Source organism: Electrophorus electricus, chromosome 15 (assembly GCF_041902795.1).
Source record: "Electrophorus electricus isolate QZ-2024a chromosome 15, ASM4190279v1, whole genome shotgun sequence".
Taxonomy (NCBI): Eukaryota; Metazoa; Chordata; class Actinopteri; order Gymnotiformes; family Gymnotidae; genus Electrophorus; species Electrophorus electricus.
In genome coordinates, this window is record NC_137511.1 from 24,989,666 (window position 1) to 25,012,500 (window position 22,835).

The window sequence follows — 22,835 nt, forward strand, 5'->3', positions numbered from 1 at the left end:
TAGAGCAGCAGGGATTACTCCAACTCAGCCGGCTGGGTCTGAGCCACCAGGAGGTTAGAGCAGCAGGGATTACTCCAACTCAGCCGGCTGGGTCTGAGCCACCAGGAGGTTAAAGCCGCAGTTAAATACAGTTAGTAGGAGGCTATGAGTGTTAAATACAGTTCTCCTGAGGCTATGAGTCAGTGTACATTGCAGCTAACCCTGCTGGCAAGAATTCCAGCTAAAACGTATTGCTGTCTTAATCTGCATCAGTGAACAATGGCCAATTTACTATCAGCACCCACACCCACACAAAATACCTGAGTTAGAGCTCTATAAATAAAACACAATCTGAAAATGAACTTTCTTAATTGTTTTGGCACATAATTCTAGACAACTGAGAGATTGTAAAAAATGCATTTTGTATCTCTAGATGACTCAGTAATTTAAAAGTTCTCTATAAAGCTCAAAGGGCCATGGCAAGAACTTAAAAGGGTTCAGATCGATTCAGATCGATTCAGAATGACTCAAAGGCAGACAGAATGGGGCTCCATGTTAATGTCATTTTTGTCAGTGCTCTCTGTGTCTTAGTTTACATGTGTCAGCACACTGAACTTGGGTTAGGGTTACCCAGCGTACTGATCTTGGGTTAGGATTACCCAGCGTACTGATCTTGGGTTAGGATTAGGGTTACCCAGCGTACTGATCTTGGGTTAGGATTAGGGTTACCCAGCGTACTGATCTTGGGTTAGGATTAGGGTTACCCAGCGTACTGATCTTGGGTTAGGATTAGGGTTACCCAATATATTAACCTTGGGTTAGGGTAATCCAGTATACTGACCTTGACCCCAGAGGTCACCACCATAAGCCACCACATAAGACAACATAAACAGAATGATATTTCCTGAAGCTGTTAGTAACAGTGCAAAACATTTCAATATGCTTGTTCCACTTATTTGGTTCATCTGAGATTTACATAAACCAACTAAATCTACACACTGTTCAAATTTCACTGTATTGTAATACTACTTAAAACCATGCTTGAAAACAAACTGTGTAAAAGTCAAATGTCAGAGTTCTACATTGACGGTGCCTGCGGGATTTACCTAAGACTCTCCAACTGTTTTATACGTCACACATGTGCATATCACATGGGCAGGGTTGGCGGCATCAATTAAATATTTAAACAAGACTAAAGGTTACTGTTGTGCAATCACTATGACTGTTTCACATGCACACAAAGAACACTGCAGATGTAGTGGAATAGTAATTCCCCCTACAGCAGGGTCATGAACCTACCACATCTAACACGAGGAGCATCCTATCCTATGTCCTGTTGTCATAGTAATATAATACATTAAAGTATTGGTGCGACTGAATGGTTTAACTGATTGAAAACACACACACACACACACACACACACACACACACACACCACTTAATAAGAATAATTCTTCCTTTTATGTTGGAAACATAGTTGAGTGCTCAGTTAAACGCAATATTCGTTTTAAAGCCTAGTTCACTTTACCCTTCATATTTACCAAAGAGAACGGACTAATCGTAACTCAAACAGAAAAATTACTGAGAGATGAATACATTTAGAATATACAAGCGAGCGAGCGCAAATACGCGCACAAAATATTACACTCCGTATTCACTGCAGTCTTTTAGAAACAGCACGATAATTGCAATCAGTAACACAGTTAAAGATCTCTATATATCCTAGGCCAACCTCGATAGTATCGTGATGTAAACTCTGTCATCTACTTCTGATCTCATTGCTATCGACAAGCCGCGAGTGAATAAACAAAATGAAGAACAACCCGGCAAACAGAATCTCTAAGAAAATATGTCAGTTACATTCATCACCGCTTTCTGAAAACAGATTTTTAGAGGAGGCTAGCAACACCCAATAAAATCTCCATGAGAATCAGACGTGGCGTAGCGTGAGATATTACACTTAACAACGTTTATCTCTCGTTTTTCCTAGCGTGAACACGAAAGCTGTACTTTAACGTAGGCTCACCTTACCTGCCGACAGTTTGGTTAGCGAGCTGCCGCATTCGATTGAACTGCTTCTTCATCTTGTAATCTTCGGCATTAACTCCAATAGCAAAAGCGAGTAGGCATATCTCATTGAAAAAGTCAGAATAACAAAATATTTGTCCCTATAAAGTCCATTGTAGACAAATTCCCTTCGGAACAAAATTATGATTTTATAGTGAGGAAAAACGCAAAATATATCATTTCAACATCCTAATTTTTGCTGATATTATAGTCCCCTGTTCGGAGATGCTGGACCGGTCCTAGCTCTCCGAATGACAGCGCACGTCCAACCTGACGTCGCTGATCGTTGCAGTATGGGAAAAGTAGTGCAATGTGCATACCAAGGCAACATCTATCTATCTATCTATCTATCTATCTATCTATCTATCTATCTATCTATCTATCTATCTATCTATCTATCTATCTATCTATACTAGTGCTTATCGTATCGATGTTAGTTCTGAAGTGTATAATTTTTACCTAGTCTATTATTTTTATACAACAAATATGGGTAACCTGCCATTGTTAGTTAAGAAATTACTCATTATGTTGCTATGCGATTCTCCACCTCCTTCTATTGCGCTCTGTTTCTCTATCGCTTTCTCTTTCTTTAGGCGTTAGTCCCATCTCCTATGAATTTGCAGTCGACCCTGTTTAATAACCCGTAGTCTGACTAGATTTGACTATATTTACTTTAAATTAGAGTTGGATTCATTTAGTTTGGGGGTGTTCTTTTTGCTTGTACTGCACTCCATACGCTGCCTGCTGTTCTGATAATCTGATAATAAGACGTTAGTGCCACGTTTCGACACTGTAAGACAACCATAACGCACAGTGATAACGATCCCCACTCACAGGCCACTTTATTATATATACCTGTTCACCTGCTCGTTGACGCAAATCAGCCAATCTCATGGCAGCAACTCAATGTGTTTGGCATGTAGACACGGTCAAGACGACCCGCGAAAGTTCAAACAGCATCAGGATGGGGAAGAAATGTGATTTGAGTGACTCTGAACGTGGCATGTTTGTTGCTGCTAGACAGGTTGGTCTGAATTAATGAGACAACCAGTTTTCACAACCGCCTATAAGATTTACAGTACCGATGGACAGACGAAAACTTGTGAAGCGACTGGAGCTTCTTCTTGATGGTGCGGTAAAATATTCGAAGCGATGGTGCACTGAAAGACGAGGCCAAAACAGTGACACCTGTCGGCTTTCAGAAATTATAGCAGCCATAGCCAAAACTGCGCAACACTGCAAACTATCTAACACTCCTCCCTTTTCATATTTCATAAGCAAGGACTTGAAGATAAAATTCGCACCGGCTCACCAAAACATTGGACAACAGAAGACCGGGGAAAAAAACACCTGGTCAGAAGAGCCAAGATTTCTGCTGTGACATTCAGATGGTAGCATCATAATTTGGCATAAACAACATGAAAGCATGGATCCATCCTGCCTTGTATCAGATTGATGGTGGTGTAATTGTGTGGGGGATATTTTTGGCACACTTTGCGCCCCTTAATACCAAATGAGCATTGTTTAAAAGCCACAGACTACCTTAAAATTGTTGCTGACCATGTCATCCCTTTATGACCAGTGTACCCATCTTCTAACGGCTGCTTCCAGAAAGATAACGTGTCATGTCACAAAGCTCAAATCATCTCACACTGGTCTCTTGAATATGACAATGAGTTCAATCAAATGGACTCCAGTCACCAGATCCCAATCCAATAAAGCACCTTTAGGATGTGATGGAATGAGAGATTTACATCATGGATGTGCAGCTGACAAATCTGAAGCAACTGTGTGCTTGACAATATGGACCAAAATTTATGAGGAATGTTTTCAGCGCCTTGTTGAATCTGCCATGAAGAATTATGGGAGTTCTGAAGGCAAAAGGGAGTCCAACCAGATAATCGCAAAAAGTGGCTGGAGAGTTTATACAGCAACATTTGCTGATGTGACAACAGGTGCATCCATGAAATTCAGCGCCCCAGTCCCAAGCCCACCAGACCCCCAATCCATCAAGCCTTGCCCACCACACCCCACCGACCAGACCCCAGCCCAGATTATGTGCCAGGTTATGTTTGGTTCATCCAAATTTATCAATTGGAGCAGTTTTGTTTGACAGCATCTAGGTGAGAAGAAAAACAGAAGCTTTCTTTATAGTCAGCTTTTAAACATAATTTTAGAAAATGGGTAATTTGTCAAACTAACTTTTCTGATTTTCTGTAGGAAATGAAGCAGATTTGTATGGCAGCCATATGTTTTTATTAGCAGCTTTTTCGTTATGAAACCTCTGGTCTCTGCGCTTTTTAAAACCAGCCTTAATTACTGCCACCCCCCCCAAACAAACAAACAAACAAACAAACATTTGAACAGTTGATAAAATTGTAATCCCCAACTAATATTTTTTAACACATTCCTGGCAATGGCTCACTTACAGTGCAGAAATATTCTAATAAAACAAAAGGGGTAAGGTTCAGTGTTATTAATGCTCAAAAGAAAAAACAATATGGTTAGGATTATTAATAATCTATTAAAAACACATGAGGGTTAAGGTTTATAGTCTTTAAGTAATGATATTGGGTTACGTTTTAGTGTAATTATTGCAACATGAGAGCAGATAGGACTTTGGGATACCAATTTGAAGGTTGTGGGTTCAGACCCTGGCTCTGCCATGCAGCCACTGTTGGGCCCTTGACCATGCCTGGAGCAAGGCCCTCAAACATCCCAGCTCCAGGAGTACAGTGCCTGACTGGCCTCTGACCCCAGCTCACAAAGAAGCTGGGATATGCAAAAAGGAGCACTTCATCATCAGGAGTACTTAAAAAAAAAAAATGAGGGTTAAGGTTTAGGTTTATTAATACTCCATTAAGAAAAAATAGGGTTACGGTTTGGGATTATTAATATTCTATTAAAAACACAATGGTTAAGGTTTATGGCCATTAATACTCTATTAAGAAAAATAGGGTTAAAGTTACTAATAACGTAGGACATATGGACTACTTATATAACCCTGACATTATTCTCAGAGATAAAATGTGAACATTTTCACATTTTGGGGAATCATTTAGCATGTTCTTTCTCATGAAAAAGAAAGCTGCACTAAAATGTCATTTTATTTTTAAAAGGAAACAAGCAAGGGCATGTGGTTGTTTTAAGAGGGTACTCTACCTCTACTCTTCCTCTATTCTAACTCTACTTCTACTCTACCTCTACCTTGTAAAGATAGATCAGTGAGTCTTCCACAGTATCCTAGTTTATACTCAATCAGAATTAGCAGCAAAGCTTCAGTCAACCGATTCGTAACTTTACAGTCGGCCGGCTCATTGTACATTTAGATGGATCCAGGGGTCCGGGTATCGATGTACTCGCATCTGTAACATTACAACCATGTTCTGATCGGTGAATCTTTACACCCCTAGTACGCTCTATGGTCCACGCAGCTTTATAACTGTAAAGACGGCTGTCCTTTATTGCTGTACGTAGTGAAGTGTCTTGCGCATGCGTGGTCCTCAATGTCAGCGTACTGAGTTAAGATGGCGGCGTTTCGAGCAGGTCACTTGGCTCGAGCCCTTGTCAACAGAAAAGGACAAGGGATTTATAAAATGATCACCGGATCAAGAGCAGGTTGGTGTCTGAAGTCTGTCATCTGTAATTATGTGCGGGCGGGCGCTTGTTTGTGGCTTGTGAAATGTACAGCTAACTAATGTTATAGGTCGGTCGGTGCTGAATTAATCTAATGTTTTAAATGGTATCTTACGCTTTGGCAACTGGCATGCTAACGAAGCTTACATAATTAATTTGGCTAAACTTATCCGTGTATCCTTATCCAGGTTAGCTCGCTAAGGCTGTTAAAGTAGCTAGTTTGCCCCCCTCATTTGATACGCCGTTGTAGCCTGTTGATTAAAGCACCGAGTTTGTAATCTGCTGGCTGACTAGTCCTCATGAAATGATTTGCACGTACTTCTGGACGATTTGGGGTCTATTATATCCAAAGCATGTAACTGGGTTTCCTTGTTGCACTAAAGAGAATCCACTGTGATATTCTATTACAAAACAAAACTATTAGTGTTAGTAGAAGCCTAACCCTAGGTTCCTTAAAGAATCCGGGCTTCTACTCCAGGCTGTAAATGCAATGAATACAATAATAAAATGTGTGCTGTTCGGTTGCAGCGTCTGGGGTACATAAGGACATGCTGCCGGGATCTTACCCCAAGACTGCAGAGGAGAGGGCTGCTGCTGCTAAGAAATACAACCTGACACCGCAGGATTACCAGCCATATCCTGATAATGGCATGGGGTGAGTGATGCTCTGAACAAGGCTTAAGTATGTAGAGATTGTTGGGTAATATAGAGATGCACTGATATATCCGCTTGGAATTGTTCTCTGTGGGTTGATTTTATTTTTTACCCACAAGACTAGTCTTGAACTAAACAGATGTTGTTAGGGTTCTTCATTATTTAAAATTATTTTGGGACCAAATTTAAGATCAGTATTCAGTTCTGGGTTTTACTACTCATTCTTTCATTTGAATGTAGAAGTGTTTCCTTTTGCTGTTCAGTTAGTCCACTGATTAAACACTGCGTAGTGATATTCAGGTTACATTTATTATGATTTGTGGTATCTAACATTTAACAGAGATGGCTTGACTAGACTGTGTCTTTGCCTGTGCTGTGCAGATTAGGAGACTACCCAATGCTGCCAGACAAGTCTCAGCAGGAAAATGACCCTTGGTACCAGTGGGACCAACAGGACCTGAGGAGGAATTGGGGAGAACCGGTAACCGGATTTAAAAAAAAAATAAAATTATGCAATTTCCTGATACACTGGTGCCTAATTTCCATATAATTTGCAAATGGTTACCCTGAATTGCCTTCATATACATAATTGCATTAAATATGGACTAATTGAATGAAAGTGTAGTGCAAGTATCAGATTACAGATTACACATTCAAAATTGGAAGAACTGAAAGAAGAAATTAGGCTATATCCAGAGGCTTACAAAGCAATGTTAGAGGTTCTTGGCTTAGTTGTAGGACTAATTAAATATATCATTCAGTTAACATTTTTCCTCACATTCAAGGCTCTTAATCTTATTCCCTTTTATCTCTCCGTCTCCCTGACTATCTTATCTGTCACATCATCAATCTGTCACTTAACTGGTTATGTTCCCCCTGCTCTGAAACTAGCAGCTACCATTTTAATTACACAACATTCAAAAATCCTTTTTACTGGCACTGTTTTGTCTGGCACTGTTTTGTCCTGGTTTAAATTCTATTTTACTGATAGACACCAATTTGTTTGTATAGGAAGGCATAACTAAAACATTTAAGTGTTCCGTTCCAATGCCATACAGCATCTCTCTTAGTGAGGTACCTGTTTGGTTCCTAGCACGTGTGCGTGCACACTCACTGCTCAGTAGTTGCATCACTCACTGATTCCTGAAACGTACACTATAGGTTGTCTATATTCCTTTTTCTCATTCCTGAATGCAACTGTAATTCGACATCAACTTAATATTTGCTTTATATTTCTTGTTGTTCAGTAAATTGCTGTTTTAGCCACACACACTTCTTGTAGTTTGAAAATATTAAATCCATAGAGCAATTAACTTCATTAATTTAGAGGAGAGTGCTTTACATGTTTGGTTATTCTGAAAAACACCAAAGATGAAACTGATGAATAGTGAAACTGCTTGTGAAATTTACATCCACTTATTTTACGTTGCACAACATGTGCGTCCACTTATTTTATCAGTTTAAATTGTACACAGCTTTGATGAATAAGGGCTGAGGTGTGTCTTTAAGCATGATCCTAGAGTATAGTGCACAAAATAGTGTGCTGTTTCAGCTCAGTCATTTAGAGTAGCATTTAGAATTAGTAGCATTTTGAGTACTGCTCACAAGTGCTGTATTTTAAATAGCATTTTGAGTACCCTTTTTAGTATCATTTTGCTTTTTGGTTATCAGGGTAAAGCATGTAGGGTTAGTCAAATGTCAAAATCATATGTATTTATATAGCGCTTTTTAACATAGCCATTGTCACAAAGCAGCTTTACACATGCCCGAGTGCAAGCTGCAAAGGGAGACGGTGGCAAAGAAAATCTCCCTAGAGCATGAAAAAGAAACCTTGAGGGGATCCAAGACTCAAGGGAGGGGGCGGGGGGGCTCATCCTCCTCTGGCTGACACGGACACCATAATAGTAACAATATAAACAATAAAGAGCAGATTAAGTAGTGAGCAAGAAATAAGCAATGGAAGTCTATTCCGGTTTTCTCGAAGTCCTAGTCTGGTTTCGACTGTTCTCTTGTGTATGAAATGCATCTTCCATGAAAGTGTCCGTCAAGGGCAATGGGGACGTAGTTGGCTGGGTTGGAGGTGTGGTGGCCTACAGCAGGGGAGCATCTGGGGGTGGTGGGAGGAGCCATGGAATCTGAGATGGGTTGAGGCTCAGTAACAACAGTGAGAGTAAGAGAATATATTATTAGACATGTCCAGGTAGGAACGTGTGTAAATTAGGGAACTATAGTGTGCAAACATGGACTCTTGGCAGATCTAACTATGGCAGCATTGCTAAAAGGATCATGCCAGAAGGTACCACAGGCATGAGGGCTGCCTGGAACATCAGCACTTTGCTGCTTTCATTCAACAAACTTGAGTGACAAGAGGTGAAGTGACAGCATCATAAATTCCCAGTTTATCATAACTCTCAATGCCCAAATGGTTAGGAGCTCAGGTCTGTCTGTTTTTCAACTTTACTGTGATGTTGGCTTTAGATAAGTGACCGTGTTTCTCTTCTGTGCCTGTGTTTGTAGGTGCACTGGGATTTTGACATGTTCACCAGAAACAGAGTTGATACGTCCCCTACCCCTGTGGACTGGCCCACCATGTCTAAAAGCCTGCTGGGTTTCCTCTGCTTAATGTTGCTCATGTTTGGCCTGGGCGAGGTGTTCCCTGCCTACCAGCCGGTGGTGAGTGGTGAGCTCTGCAGGCACCTCATGGGACTTCCCCAGTCCTACAGGTGTCGGGCTTAGAGTCATGGTTAAGATTGTAGGCATTGGCGTTAGGGTTAAAGGAATTAGGTTAGGGTCAGGGTTAGGGTTAGGATTACAGACATTTAGGGTTACGGTTACAGGCATTATTCTCCTCACACAGTTGTATCCAAACCACACCCTGCAATCATGACATTTGTTCCAAAGATCAGAAAATTTATTTCAGTGAGTGAATTTCATCTGCTCAACAAAGAGCAGTGATTGAATGAGTGCTGCAAACGATGCTTAAACATCCATTAACATTACAGATTGACATTAACATTACCCCACCACTGCCAAGTTGCCACTGTTGTACACCTGAGCAAGGCCCTTAAAACTGGATTGCTCAAGTTGTACTCAGTCATAATTGTAAGTTGCTTTGGATAAAAGTGTCAGCTAAATGCTGTAAATGTATATTCACTAGTTCACAATACCATTATATTTAATCTTCTGTTAGGAATTAATTAATATTTAATGTATCTGTCTTACCTAATGAATGCAGAATCATATTGTTAGATTTTTGATGCTTGACCTTTAATGTTTGGAATTAATAGCACTTAGTAAGTATGCTAATGTGATGAGGCAAATGTGAGCTCTGACCACCAGACCAAAGAGCCAGCTCTCTGGCATAGAAGCTAGAGCACCCAATTAACCATCCTAAGTGACGGTGTCCGTCACACACTAATTTATCCCTATCGTCAAGGCTAGCATTTCAAGTAAATTCATATAAAGGTGTAAAATTGTACCTGTTGCATGCCAAGCATAATTTTTCTACTTGTTAATTGTTTTTTAAATCAGCTCTTGCCATGGCTTTTAAATATGCCCATTTATCTGTGTAACTATTCTATTAATTAGTAAAGAATTATTGGCTCCAATGATTCAGTTTTACTGGATTGATATTTTTAATGCATGTATGTCTGATTCTTTTTGATCAATAAAATTAAAAAAATATCCTTCTGTATTTTTTTTATTTTTCTACTACAGGCTCCAAAACAGTATCCTTACAACAACCTGTATCTGGAGTATGGTGGAGATCCAGAGAAGGAACCAGAAGCAGTGAAAAATTATGAAATATAATAACTGTAATGTGTATATTATCTAATAAAGTAAAAATAATAATCATCTTTAATGGTTTAAACATTGACTTTTGTGATGTTTGTGTTTCTTTTCCATGTTACACATGCCAAACTAAATGCAGTTGCAATTACAAATAGTAAAAGAAAAATAAATAAATATGAATGAAATAAAAGTAGACAATGCATCATTAGTGATTAATAGCAGGAAGAAAGGTTTCACTGCAAAACTGTTTTTACTCCACAGTTAAAATGCCATTAAGATAAGATTCCTTTATTGGTCCCTATGGGGGAAATTCAGGTGATGGAGCAGCTCCAGCACAGAATAAATACAATTACAAGTTGAATAAATAAAAAGAGTAGTGTAGATTTACAATAAAATAAAGTAAAAATAAAACCCATATCTTAAACCTAAGATATCTGCATACATGGAATTGTATGCGGTATATGCGTAGCTCATCGGTCTGCAAGTAGTTCAGTTTATTATTGTTCTTTTTTTTTTTTTTTTTTTTTTTTTTTTCTTGCATATTTTTGTTTTTTGGGGGGGAAAATATTTAACTGTTGATAATGTGTGTGTGTGTGTATATGTATGTGTATATATATATATATATATATATATATATATATATATATATATATATATTACCTTACATATTACACATCTTACACATTCAACTTTTTTTTTTTTTTTTTTTTTTTACAGATTTAGCATGTGTTTGATAGGTTTACAGAAAATGTGATAATTATACACGTTTCTAAAATTAATGTTCAGAGTTATTGTCTACAACTAGGATTTTCTCGTCTACCGTAGTGGACTGCACATTCCACAAGACACTCGTCTACCGTAGTGGACTACACATTCCACATGACACTCGTCTACCGTAGTAAACTACACATCCCACATGACACTCGTCTACCGTAGTGGACTACACATCCCACATGACACTCGTCTACCGTAGTGGACTACACATCCCACATGACACTCGTCTACCGTAATGGACTACACATCCCGGTGATTATGTTGGGAGTGCCGCTGAGGGGAAATATCCTCATCAAAAGAGGACAATCTCTACCAACTGTAAGTGAGGACACTTAGCACCCCTATTTTTTCCAGTTTATGGATATGCATATGCAGAGACAGTTCCTTAGGGTTTTTGCTAGATTAATCTGTTATGAGTGCTTATCTTTTCTGGAGTTAACAACGCTGTCAAACCAGGTAGTTTACAATATAACATCGCTAGCCTAGCCTAGCCTAGCCTAGCCAGATAGCTGATGGGGAGAATTAACGGTAACTGTAGGTAAATTAGCTAACCCTAACCCTAACTAGCTAGGTTAAATAATCTCTAAATACGTCCAGAACATGTTCCGCAATGATTACCGCAGCTAACCGGCCCCCTTGGAGTCTGGAGCAACAAGTGAACCCTCAATACAAAATGTATTTAGCTAACGCCATATATCTAGATGACTCCAGAGGACTAGTTGGACAATCTTTCAGTAATATAGTTAACCTAGCTAGCTGTCTTAGTTGCGACATGGTTAAATGGGAATATTTGCAAAGCATAGCTACCTAATTTGCATGATTTGCTAATTGGCTGTTAAGGTAGGTTAGCTAGTTAGCTGTTATCTATTGTTTGTATAGTGATTTGAACTCAAACACACTGGTAGCTAACCTAGCTAGCTAGTTGTTTAATGCAAATGACAGCAGTCTTACTTAGCCATCTTAGCTAACCTAGCTACCCATATCTTAATCCTTTAAATTCACGTTAGAGGATTCTGCAGACGCCTCTCATGTCTAGTTTAGCGTTAGCATAGCTACTTTAGAGCAACACTTTTTTGGGGATAGGTTAGCTAGCAGAACTTATTCAGTGGGTAATTATTGTTACTTGTGACATCCAGTGGTATAGCTAATACATTACTGATTAGATATAAAACATGATTTGCGGGTGATTTTATAAATAGTTTGGTGTTTAGGGTCATTACCGCAGTACCGCTTGCTATTGGGCGGTAAATAACAGCGAATTGATTCATGACATGTAATGAGTTGATTCATTCGTGTGTTACATGAAGAATTAAGACTGAACATCTGAGGAAAAATGAGAGTGAAAGAAATTCTGAGGACGGCAACCCAGGCATGGAGTCCTGCAGCACACCATCCTGCTTACCTGGCCTTAGGTAGTGTATGTTGGGGGGGGGGGACTTGGCGCCTGCCTGTCTGTCTGTCGTTGCTATAAGTTGATTTATGAGTATGGCTGTGTTCTGTGCCTCATGTGTTGCACTGAAAGGCATTTTAATATGAACATTGATTTAAGCACCGTTTAGTTTTATGCATGCCCTAAAGCGCTGAATGTTTTGACGGTGGTCATAAGAAGTGCTGAGGTTTGTTTAAAAAGCAGCCTTGTATGTTGTGGTCTTACTAAGCCACTTGCTGTGTTTGGGTTCTGTGTTAAGGAACATCAGCACAGCAGCTGGATGCTACCTTCAACACCACAGCAGCTCTGGAGATCTTTGAGATGGACTTTGCAGACACATCCATGGAGATGAAACTCAGGGGGTCCATATCCACCACTCACAGGTCAGAAGCTGTTGTTTGATAGCAGGGATGGGGAGTTCAGCTGGATGCAGCTGGCAGTAAACTCGAGAACTGCACTCTGTGTCACTATTACGAAACAAATGATGGATTTGCTATTTGATTGATTGATTGTTTGTTTCAAAATAAATAGTAATTAAGTCTCACCCAGACATATGGTTTTCTTTAGCAATATTCATATCTACCCATACCTCTCTAAAGACACTCAACTGGAATATTACATGAAATACTTGTATTACATAAATAAAAGACCTAGCAAAATATCTACATTCCATGCAAATTTTTTTCCCACTGCAGTTCTACTTCATTCAAAATGCTGTGAGTAATTTTAGAGTCTGTGAATTTGTGGATGTTGTGGAGGTTTTTTTATTATTATTTTTTTTTGGGGGGGGGGGGGGGGTTCACTGTTTAGAATTTCCTGCATTGCAGAGACTGGTGTCTTTTCTGAATTGTAACAGCCCTTAACCCCACATAAAAAAAAATCCTTGCCCTCTTTATATTTATTTATATTTAATAGCTGGCAATGATTTTGCTAATACTTCAGAACAGCAAGAAGGCTGTGCATTACTCTCCAGTCCTGCAAAGTTGCACCCTTGAAGATGCCAGATGTTCTTGCAAGAGCAAGAAATGTATTAAGCTCAGCACACTGAAGTTGCAGTATTTTTCTAAGGAACACTGTTATCCTCACTGAACACTCTCCAAGCAGTCCTACGAGCTGAACATTTGTTGGAAAAACAACTTTTTTTACTTGCTACTGATAAACATTGTGGTGCTGTTGTCTGAACTCCGAGCAGGTTCCACAGTCTGCTCTGGGTGGCATATGGCATGGGGACGGGAAGATCATCAGGCCGGCTAATAGGCGGAGGTGAGAATGGTACGCTGACAGTGTACAGCCCCGAGATGATCCTCACTGGCCAAGATGGAGCTATTACTGGCCAGTCCAGCAAACACACTGGTCCTGTACGTGCTCTTGACTACAACCCCTTTCAGGTAACCTGTTGTCTGACACTCAAAGTAACACAGCCATTTTGTTCATAATAGGAGTGCGTATTCTGTTCAACTCGGAGCTAGTCTTACTGTGGCCCTAGGGCAGCCCTAATAGATTTTAGATGTGTGTTTTGTGCAAATTAATTTGCAAGTTAACCAGTGTTGGCCTTGTTCAGCATATAGCATGATCAATAAAGTTGTGCAGTATTTTACAGTTTATCAATGAATAGCTAGATATTGCAAATATCCTTTTCTTTCAGAGTAATCTGCTGGCGTCTGGAGCAAATGATTCAGAGATTTATATCTGGGATTTGAACAGTTTCAGTAATCCAATGACACCAGGCACAAAATCACAGGTAAGACTGTTGGATCTGTTTTGTTTCTTATAGGATGTTGATTCTGTAGTTGTGTTTTTAGAGGTAAACACTTCAGTAGCTACTTTGATTGCAGTATAAAGCTGTTTTGTGAGTAGTGTCAAATAGTAATATTGTATATCTAATAGTGCTGGTCTGTTCATGTTTCCTAGCTGAATGAGGTAAGAGATTGTGTGTGTGAAAGAGAGATACAGAGGTGTGTGTTTCTAGTTTTGGCTTGTGGCTGGTGAAAAGGGCACAATGTTTATAACTGTGGGGAGTTTTTATTTAAGCGTTTATAAACCTCCTAACACTGTAAATCACTGACACTGTTACTTCACTAAATCAACTACAGTTAGATGATCTGTGTGGGTGTTGTATATGCATGAAGACTAATGGTGACTGACTGGACTCCTCAGACCCTAGTTACTCTAGACCTGATGTCCACTTCTAGAGCACCGTGGTTTACTTGCACACTCCAGTTCTGCAGAACTCTGCACTACAGAGGTTAGAGTTTTCTGTGGCATAACACACCTGATTTAAACCAGATTATCAGATGATTAAGCCCCTTCTGCTGACCTAGGTGTGTATGTTAAATTAAAATCTGCTTCAGTCGTCCACGAGTTCTGCACGGCTGTTCTTGAGCTCTGTCTGCTTTAATGACTTGATGTATACAAGTATGTACACTGTTTTTAAAACATTTTCTGTATTTGCCAGAAGCTCTTATCCAGAGTGACTTACAAAAGTACTTTTGTCATCTACTCGTAGCTTGTATCCTAGCCAGTACAGTAGGTTAAAGTTCAAGGTTCCATTGAACTAGAATACTGTTGAACTACAGGGATCATTCCTGATGCACTCATTTTTTTCATTTCTAGGTATGTTCTATATGTGTACAACAATAAGTGCAGTAGCAGACAATACCAAACAACCAGTGCAAGAGTGATCAGTTAATCAACAGTATTAAAGAAGTTCCATAAGTGCAAGATTAATGGTCATTTAAATACTCCACAAATAGATGAGTCTTCAGTGTTTTTAAGACAGCAAGGGACTTTGCTGTTCGAACAGCAAGTGGGACTTTGTTCCACATTCTTGCAGCCAAGACAGAAGAATCTTGATACTTGTCTTCTGGCAGACTTGAAGCATGGTGTTCATGCTTCAAGTCAAACCGAGCTGTACTTGAGGTTCAACGTACCTGAAATACAGATTAAGCTTTGACCATTGTCATCAGGTATGGAGGGGCTGGTCCATTTTGGCTTTGTAGGTGAACATCAAGGTTTAAAATCTGATGTGGACAGCTAATGGAAGCCAATGAAGGGAGCGCAGCAGTGAAGTGACATGTGAACTTCAGAAGATTGAAGACCAGTCGTGCTGTTGCATTCTTGGTGAATTATAGAGGTCTGATGGTCTGTAGAGGAAGACCAGCAAGTAGTGAGTTGCAGTAGTCGAGCTTTTAGCTTACAAGAGACTGAACAAGCACCGGGGCAGCTTCCTGTCCGAGAAAGGGTCAAAGCTATTTTGTTACTAAGGAGAAATCTGCATGACTGAATCAGATTTTATAACATGAGTAGAGAACAATAACTTGCTGTCCAAAGTTTCGAGCAGCTTCAGACTGAGTTGTCGAAAGAAACCGAGGTCATGATGAGGACTGGGAGTTCCTGCGATGTCAGAAGCTTACTTTTGCTGGGGCTGAGCTTCAAGTGGTGGGCTGTCATCCGAGATGCAGTGTCAAGCATGCTGAGATATGGCTGGAAACTTGCGTGTCAGAAGGTGGGAAGGAAAGGTTTAGTTGGGTGTTGTCAGCATAGCAGTAGTAGGGGAAGCCACGAGAAGATAATGCATCACCAAGAGAATGAGTGTACAAAGAGAAGAGGGCTTAGCACTGAGCCTTGTTGGACACCGGTGGAGAGTTTACATAGAACGAATATGGATCCTCTCCATGAAACCTGATTGGACCATCCCTCCAGATAGGACTGGAACCATTTCTAGGCAGAGCCAGTCACACCAAGGCTGGAGAGAACAGAGAGGATGATGTTGTGGTTTGCTGTGTCAAAGGCTGCTGAAAGGTCCAGAAGAATCAAGGCAGATGACTGTTTGGCAGCGTTGGTAGCATGAAGTTTCTTTGCCACTGCTATTTTTGTTGAATGTGCCAGTTTTTTATCCAGACTGATTGGGATCCTGGAGCTGGTTATAGAAGAGGAAGAGAGAGAATTGATTAGACTTTTGAGTTGGAAGAGAGGAGAGATACTGGTCTTTAACTGCTTTTGTCAGAGCTGTCAAGTGTTGCCTGCTTTTGGATTGGTACCACCCTGGTGGTCTTGAATGCAGTAGGTGCATATATACCAGGGTAAATGCTAAACCGCAGTGTACTGGCCCTTTGTGCTAGAGTCCTGTATCGTCCATCTTTGTGGGTTTAGCAGAATTTATAGTTCTGCTACTAACATGCCTTTGTTTCTCTGGGATCGGCTAGTCAGGCTTAGTGTAGGGGTTGTGTGGTGATCCAATGAACAATTCACAGATTTCAAACAGAATACCACTAGCAGGGTTCAACCTTAACTGTTTTTTCCCTATTTGCCCAGTCGGGGTAGCAACAAGAAAGAACCAAATTTCTGCTGTTCCGAAGAAATCTTTGTATTTTAAAGTGTTAGTCCCACATATAACACATATAAAATAATTTTTTGTTTAAGGTTATTATTATTAAAATGTGTACATTTTCACTCAATATACTTTACTTATTCATAACAAAAGAAAATAAGTGAAAGATTTCACAACAAACATTTCATAACAATCACAAAATTCACCTTCACATTTTCAAATCACATCTTTGGTAACATTAATGAACTGTTTTTTTTTTATAAATTTAATTTAGTTATTTGAAGGTCTAGCTCATGTAGATAGTCTGTGAAAGCTCTTTCTCTTTTAACCATTATATTATGCTGTTGTGACTAATCCACTTGGGATCCACTTCACTATTCATCTATTGCATGCACATGTCCAATGGTCCAGACATGTTTTTTTTTCGCTGCTATACACACAATGTGACAGATTTGTCGTGACACTCAAGTGATTTGTTTTCCAAAATTTGTAGTTCAGACAAAACAAAAGCCACTTTTATCTGCCTTCTTCTGCAAAGGTTGTAGGGAATATCCTAACATCTCAGGTACAGAGGGGTCAAACATTCGTGCCCCCCCGTGGAGCTTTCCATGAGTCTCAGGTACCGAGGGGTCAAAGTCCCCCCCCCCCCAGGTTTTGACAGGATGCACAAATAGATAAAACCATTTTTTGCATAACAGGTGACTAAATACTGAAGTGGACTGAGTTTGTCCTCAGTTTTGTTGTTCTGTTTACACATTGCATCCTTAACCCTAACATGATCGTGCCCAACCAGGCAGGTGATTTTAGTGCAGTTGTCCTAATGTCACATTGACCAGGCGTTCGGTCGTTATTGCTGAACCCTGTCCAGATGTTTTCTCCTTCTCAGCCAATCTAGGTGAATGTGTTCTATGACTTGGTCGGTGGGATGGGTTGTTTTAGGTATTACATATGTAAACTATAAAAATGCAAATATTTGTTTAAGAACACACACTTTGTTTTGTATTTATCATTATTTCTAAATATAAAAATTATTTATATATAAAAAAGAACACCAGGCAGGCAAAATGAAGAGGCAGGATTTAAAAAAAATCGACTTAAGTATCTCTTGCACTGTAAACTAACACACAGCCTGCTGTAATCAGTGTTTATAATAAATATGATTGTATGTCTGTATGCAAGTGTGTGCATGTGTGTGTGTTTTCACTTGCCATGATGTGTGTGTGTGTATTAATGTGTGCATGCATGCTTGTGTCTCTGTGTGTAGCCAGTGGAGGATGTAAGTGTTGTAGCCTGGAACAGACAAGTGCAGCACATCCTGGCTTCAGCAGGGCCTAGTGGGAGAGCTGTGGTCTGGGACCTGAGGAAGAACGAGCCCATCATCAAGATCAGCGACCACAGCAACAGAGTACGCATTCTGCATCTCCTACTCTATAATCCATATCACAACCTCTGCTGTATGCTTTAGAATATACTCCACTTTCACATCATGCTCTAGAATCTACAACCCACCTCTACCTCACGGTCAAGAATCAACACCCACTCCTTTACCTCATGCACTTGAATCAGCACCAACACCACCATCTCATGGTATTGAATCAGAAGTTGATCCACAGTTAGCAATTTATGGCCCTCTGGCAATAGATCAGTAGGTTATTATTTGTGCCTTTTTTGCTAGCTGATTTGCAGTGCTGTGTTGTGATTTACTGCTGTATGTGAATACCTGTGGCATGTCTCCCACAGATGCACTGCTCTGGGATGTTGTGGCATCCAGAGGTGGCCACTCAGGTGGTGTTGGCCTCAGAGGACGACCGCATGCCAGTCATCCAGATGTGGGATCTACGATTTGCTACCTCCCCTCTCAGGGTGCTGGAGAGCCACACTAGGTGCCCCTCTGTAATCTTCAGCCCCCTTCAAATGCCCTCCCAACTCACTATATAATTATATAATAATTCACCTAACTCACCCCTACAATGCTTTTCAAAAATGTGCGGTTACAGACTGGAGTTCATCTATTGACATGCATGGTTTGCCAGCCATCTTCTATCCCGCCCGTCACCCGCCACGTGGTTTCTCACCACACTTCTACTGTTGCTCATGTTATTTGTTTTGGGTTTTTTCATGTTAGTGTCACTTGCAGTCAGTTTTTGCATTTTTATTTAGTGATGGAGTTGAATGTCCATTAAACATGCCCATTATTTTTGTAATATCGTAGTTTTAGTCCAGTCCATGCCTAGAATGGCATTTAAGTTTAGTTGACACAAAATCTTTTTAACTTTGAACATTTGCACATTTCTTTTAGAAATAAGTGACGACTTAATGTGAATTAATGAGACAGTGCATGTCTGATCATTTCTCAACCTATTTCTTTACAGACGATTTTTTTCCCTCTTGGATAATATCTTTTACACTGTGTTTTAGTTTATTTCCGTTATAGTGTTCTCAGTAGTTTTTTCTAGTTATGTTAATGTATTCATGGTGTAGGGTTTTTTTGTTCAGTTGCCATTTTCACTGTTGGAGGTAAAGATTTCTCATGAACATTTTTCATCAGTACTTTGGTTGATGAAATTCAAAGCACCCAAAAACAGATCAGTGATGAAGGGTTAGGTGAAGTGTTTATAATAAAGAATTAATATTATTATATAATCTATATATAATTGTGTGTGTGTGTGTGTGAGAAAAAAATGTGTGTATACATGTTGCCTTTACATGCATATTTATAAAAGAAAATTGTGTCTGTGTGTCTCAGAGGGATCCTCTCTGTATCATGGAGCCAGGCAGATCCAGACCTGCTCCTCAGCAGTGCTAAAGATAACCGAATTCTCTGCTGGAACCCCAATACTGGCGAGGTCTTACAGCACTGAATCTTTTATACCAGTCTGTTCTCTTAGAGAGCACAAACTGCTCTGTCTCTGTTAAGTTGCTGATATCTTGTATGTATACTCACTGGCATCACTGCATAAAGTCTCATTCTGTGCTACAGATCATCTATGAGCTGCCTACAGCCAACCAGTGGTGCTTTGATGTGCAGTGGTGTCCGCGTAACCCTGCCCTTCTGTCTGCCGCCTCGTTTGATGGCCACATCAACGTCTACAGCGTGATGGGTGGCTGCCTGGAAGCTCAGCAGTACAGCACATCTGATAAGGTATAAATAATCCTAGTGCATGTGTAGCCATCCTGATGAATAACCCTAGCACACGTATACATACAATCCTTTTGATATACAAGTCACTCTGAAGAAGGGCATCTGCCAAATGATGTCAGGTTAATATCCCTAACCCTCCATCAACAACATAACAAACATCATATCCTCGTGTCTTTATTAACCTAGTTTGTATTAACCTACTCTTTATTAACATGCACTGGGGTTATAAGGTCACAGGGGTCATGTGACCTTTACACAGTCATGTCCTTCTAACCTTTCAGACATGGACTAAAAACAAGCATATTTCAGAAATAAAATAATGTCAACATATTCATATAGGCTACTTTACATGTTCTTGGTTACTATAGGACATGTTTCTGATGGTGGAACTAATCCAAACTGCTCATTAATTTGACTGTAGTGACTCACTACTGTGTATGTGTCCATGTGCCCCTTCTGGGGATATGGGGAAGGGTTCTGTAATGTAAGCGTATTACCAAAATGACCAATGAGATTTGATTTTCCCTACGTGTGTGGGCCTTTAACAGCCTGGTCCTTCTCAGTGTTGTGGAGAAAGGGCTATTACATTATTAGTAAAACATCACTGTCTATGTTCATGCTACTTTAGCCAGTTCACTTTGAATGGTCATTGCTATTGTGGTGTACCTAACTGAAATGCCTTTTGAAAAAACCCCTTTAATGAAACTCTCACTGTGTTTAGCGAGGTTGGCCAACTCCATCTATAAATCTTAGCCAGAAAGGAGAAAGTCATGTATGTCCTTTCCATAAGATGAAGTGAGAGAGAGGTGTGTCTGAAAGCAAACACACGTTTGTTGTGTGCCCCACTCAACTTATCTGACATGGAATGAAAATGTTTAGCAAACTTGTGATCTTACTTCAGAGTTTGATTTTAGACTGATCTTCTAATGGTAAGTGTGAATGCTAATTGACTCGTCCCTGTCATTAGCATTTTCAGCGTTCTCTTCATTTCACTATGAATTTTGCTGTGCAGATTTCAGCTGCCTTCAATACCAGTGACCCATTTGGCACAGGCCACACCCTCCCACCTCTGCAGGTGCCCCAACCAACAGCTACATCCACCATCATTCCTCCGCTCAGAACCCCACCCAAATGGGTGCGCAGGCCCCTTGGAGCCTCTTTCGCTGTAGGTACAATCGCCTGTGAGTGTGTGTGTGTGTGTGTGTGGATATAGCTGTCTCTTTTTTAGTACCAGTCTGCTGGTTCATTCTGACTCAAACCATAGCGTGAGTACTGATGTTCTTTGTCTCTGTTTCTGCCCCAGTTTGGTGGGAAGCTGGTGACATTTGAAAACCAGCAGCCTTCACACCAGGCCCTCCCCCGACAGGTGTATGTGAGTCAGGTAACCACGGAGACAGAGTTTCTTCAGCGTTCAAGGGAGCTTCAAGCCACCCTGCAGTCTGGGGCCTTTGTCAGCTACTGCCAGAGCAAGATCTCTAGCGCCCCTTGTGAGGCAGAGCAGGACATCTGGAGGTTCCTGCTGGTAATGTTCAGTCCATCATGAGCTCTAAACAAAATATGCTGTGAAATTACTTACAAGTAATGAGAAATCTTTAAAAATCACATCAATTTTGGTGATCTCAAGTTATAGTAATCAGTATATGTAAAATGTCTCGTATTTAATCTAATTAGATTATATATTTATTACAGTATATTTAAAATATAGAGTATATTATTATGTATAGTATTTTAGAAATAAATTACATTTCCATGTGATAGTCCTCTGTCTTGTATGGATGGGGTTGTCAGATTTGCTAGTAGTAAATGTATAAATCACTCTGTGTTCACCAGAACAGAAGGGCTGATTGCTATAGAGTGGCATTTTCACATATGACCATCCTGCCCTCTGGTAGTCAGGGCTGTACAACCTTACCCTGTCTCACATGACAACACTGCCCTCTGGTGGTCAAGGCTCTACAACCCTAACCTTTTCTCTGTGTCCACAGGTCAACTTTGAAGAGGAGGCCCGTGTCAAATTCTTGCGTCTTTTGGGGTTTAGCAAAGATGAGCTGAACAAAAAGGTGGTGTGCCTACAGATGTGTGTGTGTGTGTGTGCGCGCCTATAGAGGTAGGGGTGTGTGTGTGTGTGTGTGCGTGCGTGTGTGTGCGTGCGTGTGCCTATAGAGGTAGGGGTGTGTGTGTGTGCGTGCGTGTGCCTATAGAGGTAGGGGTGTGTGTGTGTGTGTGTGTGTGTGTGTGTGTGCCTATAGAGGTAGGGGTGTGTGTGTGTGTGTGCGTGCCTATAGAGGTAGGGGTGTGTGTGTGTGTGTGTGTGTGTGTGTGCGTGCCTATAGAGGTAGGGGTGTGTGTGTGCCTATAGAGGTAGGGGTGTGTGTGTGTGTGTGCGCCTATAGAGGTAGGGGTGTGTGTGTGTGTGTGTGTGTGTGTGTGTGCGCCTATAGAGGTAGGGGTGTGTGTGTGTGCGCCTATAGAGGTAGGGGTGTGTGTGTGTGTGCCTATAGAGGTAGGGGTGTGTGTGTGTGTGCCTATAGAGGTAGGGGTGTGTGTGTGCCTGTAGAGGTAGGGGTGTGTGTGTGTGTGTGTGTGTGCCTATAGAGGTAGGGGTGTGTGTGTGCGCCTATAGAGGTAGGGGTGTGTGTGTGTGCGCCTATAGAGGTAGGGGTGTGTGTGTGTGTGTGTGCGCGCGCCTATAGAGGTAGGGGTGTGTGTGTGTGTGTGTGTGTGCGCGCCTATAGAGGTAGGGGTGTGTGTGTGTGTGTGTGCGCGCCTATAGAGGTAGGGGTGTGTGTGTGTGTGTGTGTGTGCGCGCCTATAGAGGTAGGGGTGTGTGTGTGTGTGTGTGCGCGCCTATAGAGGTAGGGGTGTGTGTGTGTGTGTGTGTGTGCGCGCCTATAGAGGTAGGGGTGTGTGTGTGTGTGTGCGCGCCTATAGAGGTAGGGGTGTGTGTGTGTGTGTGTGTGTGCGCGCCTATAGAGGTAGGGGTGTGTGTGTCTGTGTGCGCGCGCCTATAGAGGTAGGGGTGTGTGTGTGTG

General features: G+C 40.8%; 3 protein-coding genes across 11 annotated transcripts in view; 2 read left to right on the plus strand and 1 right to left on the minus strand.

Annotated features, from left to right (window-relative positions):
• The window catches only part of arhgap44b (Rho GTPase activating protein 44b), a 33,331-nt gene extending 31,011 nt beyond the window's left edge, over window positions 1–2,320 (minus strand). For 5 of the 7 annotated variants that reach the window (XM_081698000.1, XM_081698004.1, XM_081698003.1 and 2 more), the window contains exon 1: window positions 2,011–2,320. In XM_081698000.1, the coding sequence (XP_081554126.1) occupies window positions 2,011–2,063 (53 nt within the window). In that variant the 5' untranslated portion in view covers window positions 2,064–2,320. The remainder of the gene's footprint in view (window positions 1–2,010) is intronic. The other 2 variants (XM_081698002.1, XM_027031536.3) reach the window with 1 other exon arrangement.
• A 3,190-nt stretch (window positions 2,321–5,510) lies between these two features.
• ndufb8 (NADH:ubiquinone oxidoreductase subunit B8) lies at window positions 5,511–10,213 on the plus strand. Its single transcript, XM_027031544.3, has 5 exons — window positions 5,511–5,664; window positions 6,211–6,337; window positions 6,718–6,817; window positions 8,854–9,009; window positions 10,054–10,213. Exons 1-5 carry the CDS (start codon window positions 5,574–5,576, stop codon window positions 10,144–10,146), a joined length of 567 nt encoding a protein of 188 aa, XP_026887345.2. The 5' UTR covers window positions 5,511–5,573; the 3' UTR covers window positions 10,147–10,213.
• Window positions 10,214–11,134: 921 nt separating this feature from the next.
• The window catches only part of sec31b (SEC31 homolog B, COPII coat complex component), a 38,365-nt gene continuing 26,664 nt past the window's right edge, over window positions 11,135–22,835 (plus strand). For 2 of the 3 annotated variants that reach the window (XM_035533356.2, XM_035533358.2), the window contains exons 1-12: window positions 11,135–11,220; window positions 12,210–12,314; window positions 12,591–12,714; window positions 13,524–13,719; window positions 13,977–14,072; window positions 17,926–18,066; window positions 18,402–18,544; window positions 19,408–19,507; window positions 19,642–19,803; window positions 20,816–20,968; window positions 21,107–21,325; window positions 21,789–21,863. In XM_035533356.2, coding sequence (XP_035389249.1) covers window positions 12,236–12,314; window positions 12,591–12,714; window positions 13,524–13,719; window positions 13,977–14,072; window positions 17,926–18,066; window positions 18,402–18,544; window positions 19,408–19,507; window positions 19,642–19,803; window positions 20,816–20,968; window positions 21,107–21,325; window positions 21,789–21,863 — 1,488 coding nt within the window. In that variant the 5' untranslated portion in view covers window positions 11,135–11,220; window positions 12,210–12,235. The other variant, XM_081697204.1, reaches the window with a different exon arrangement.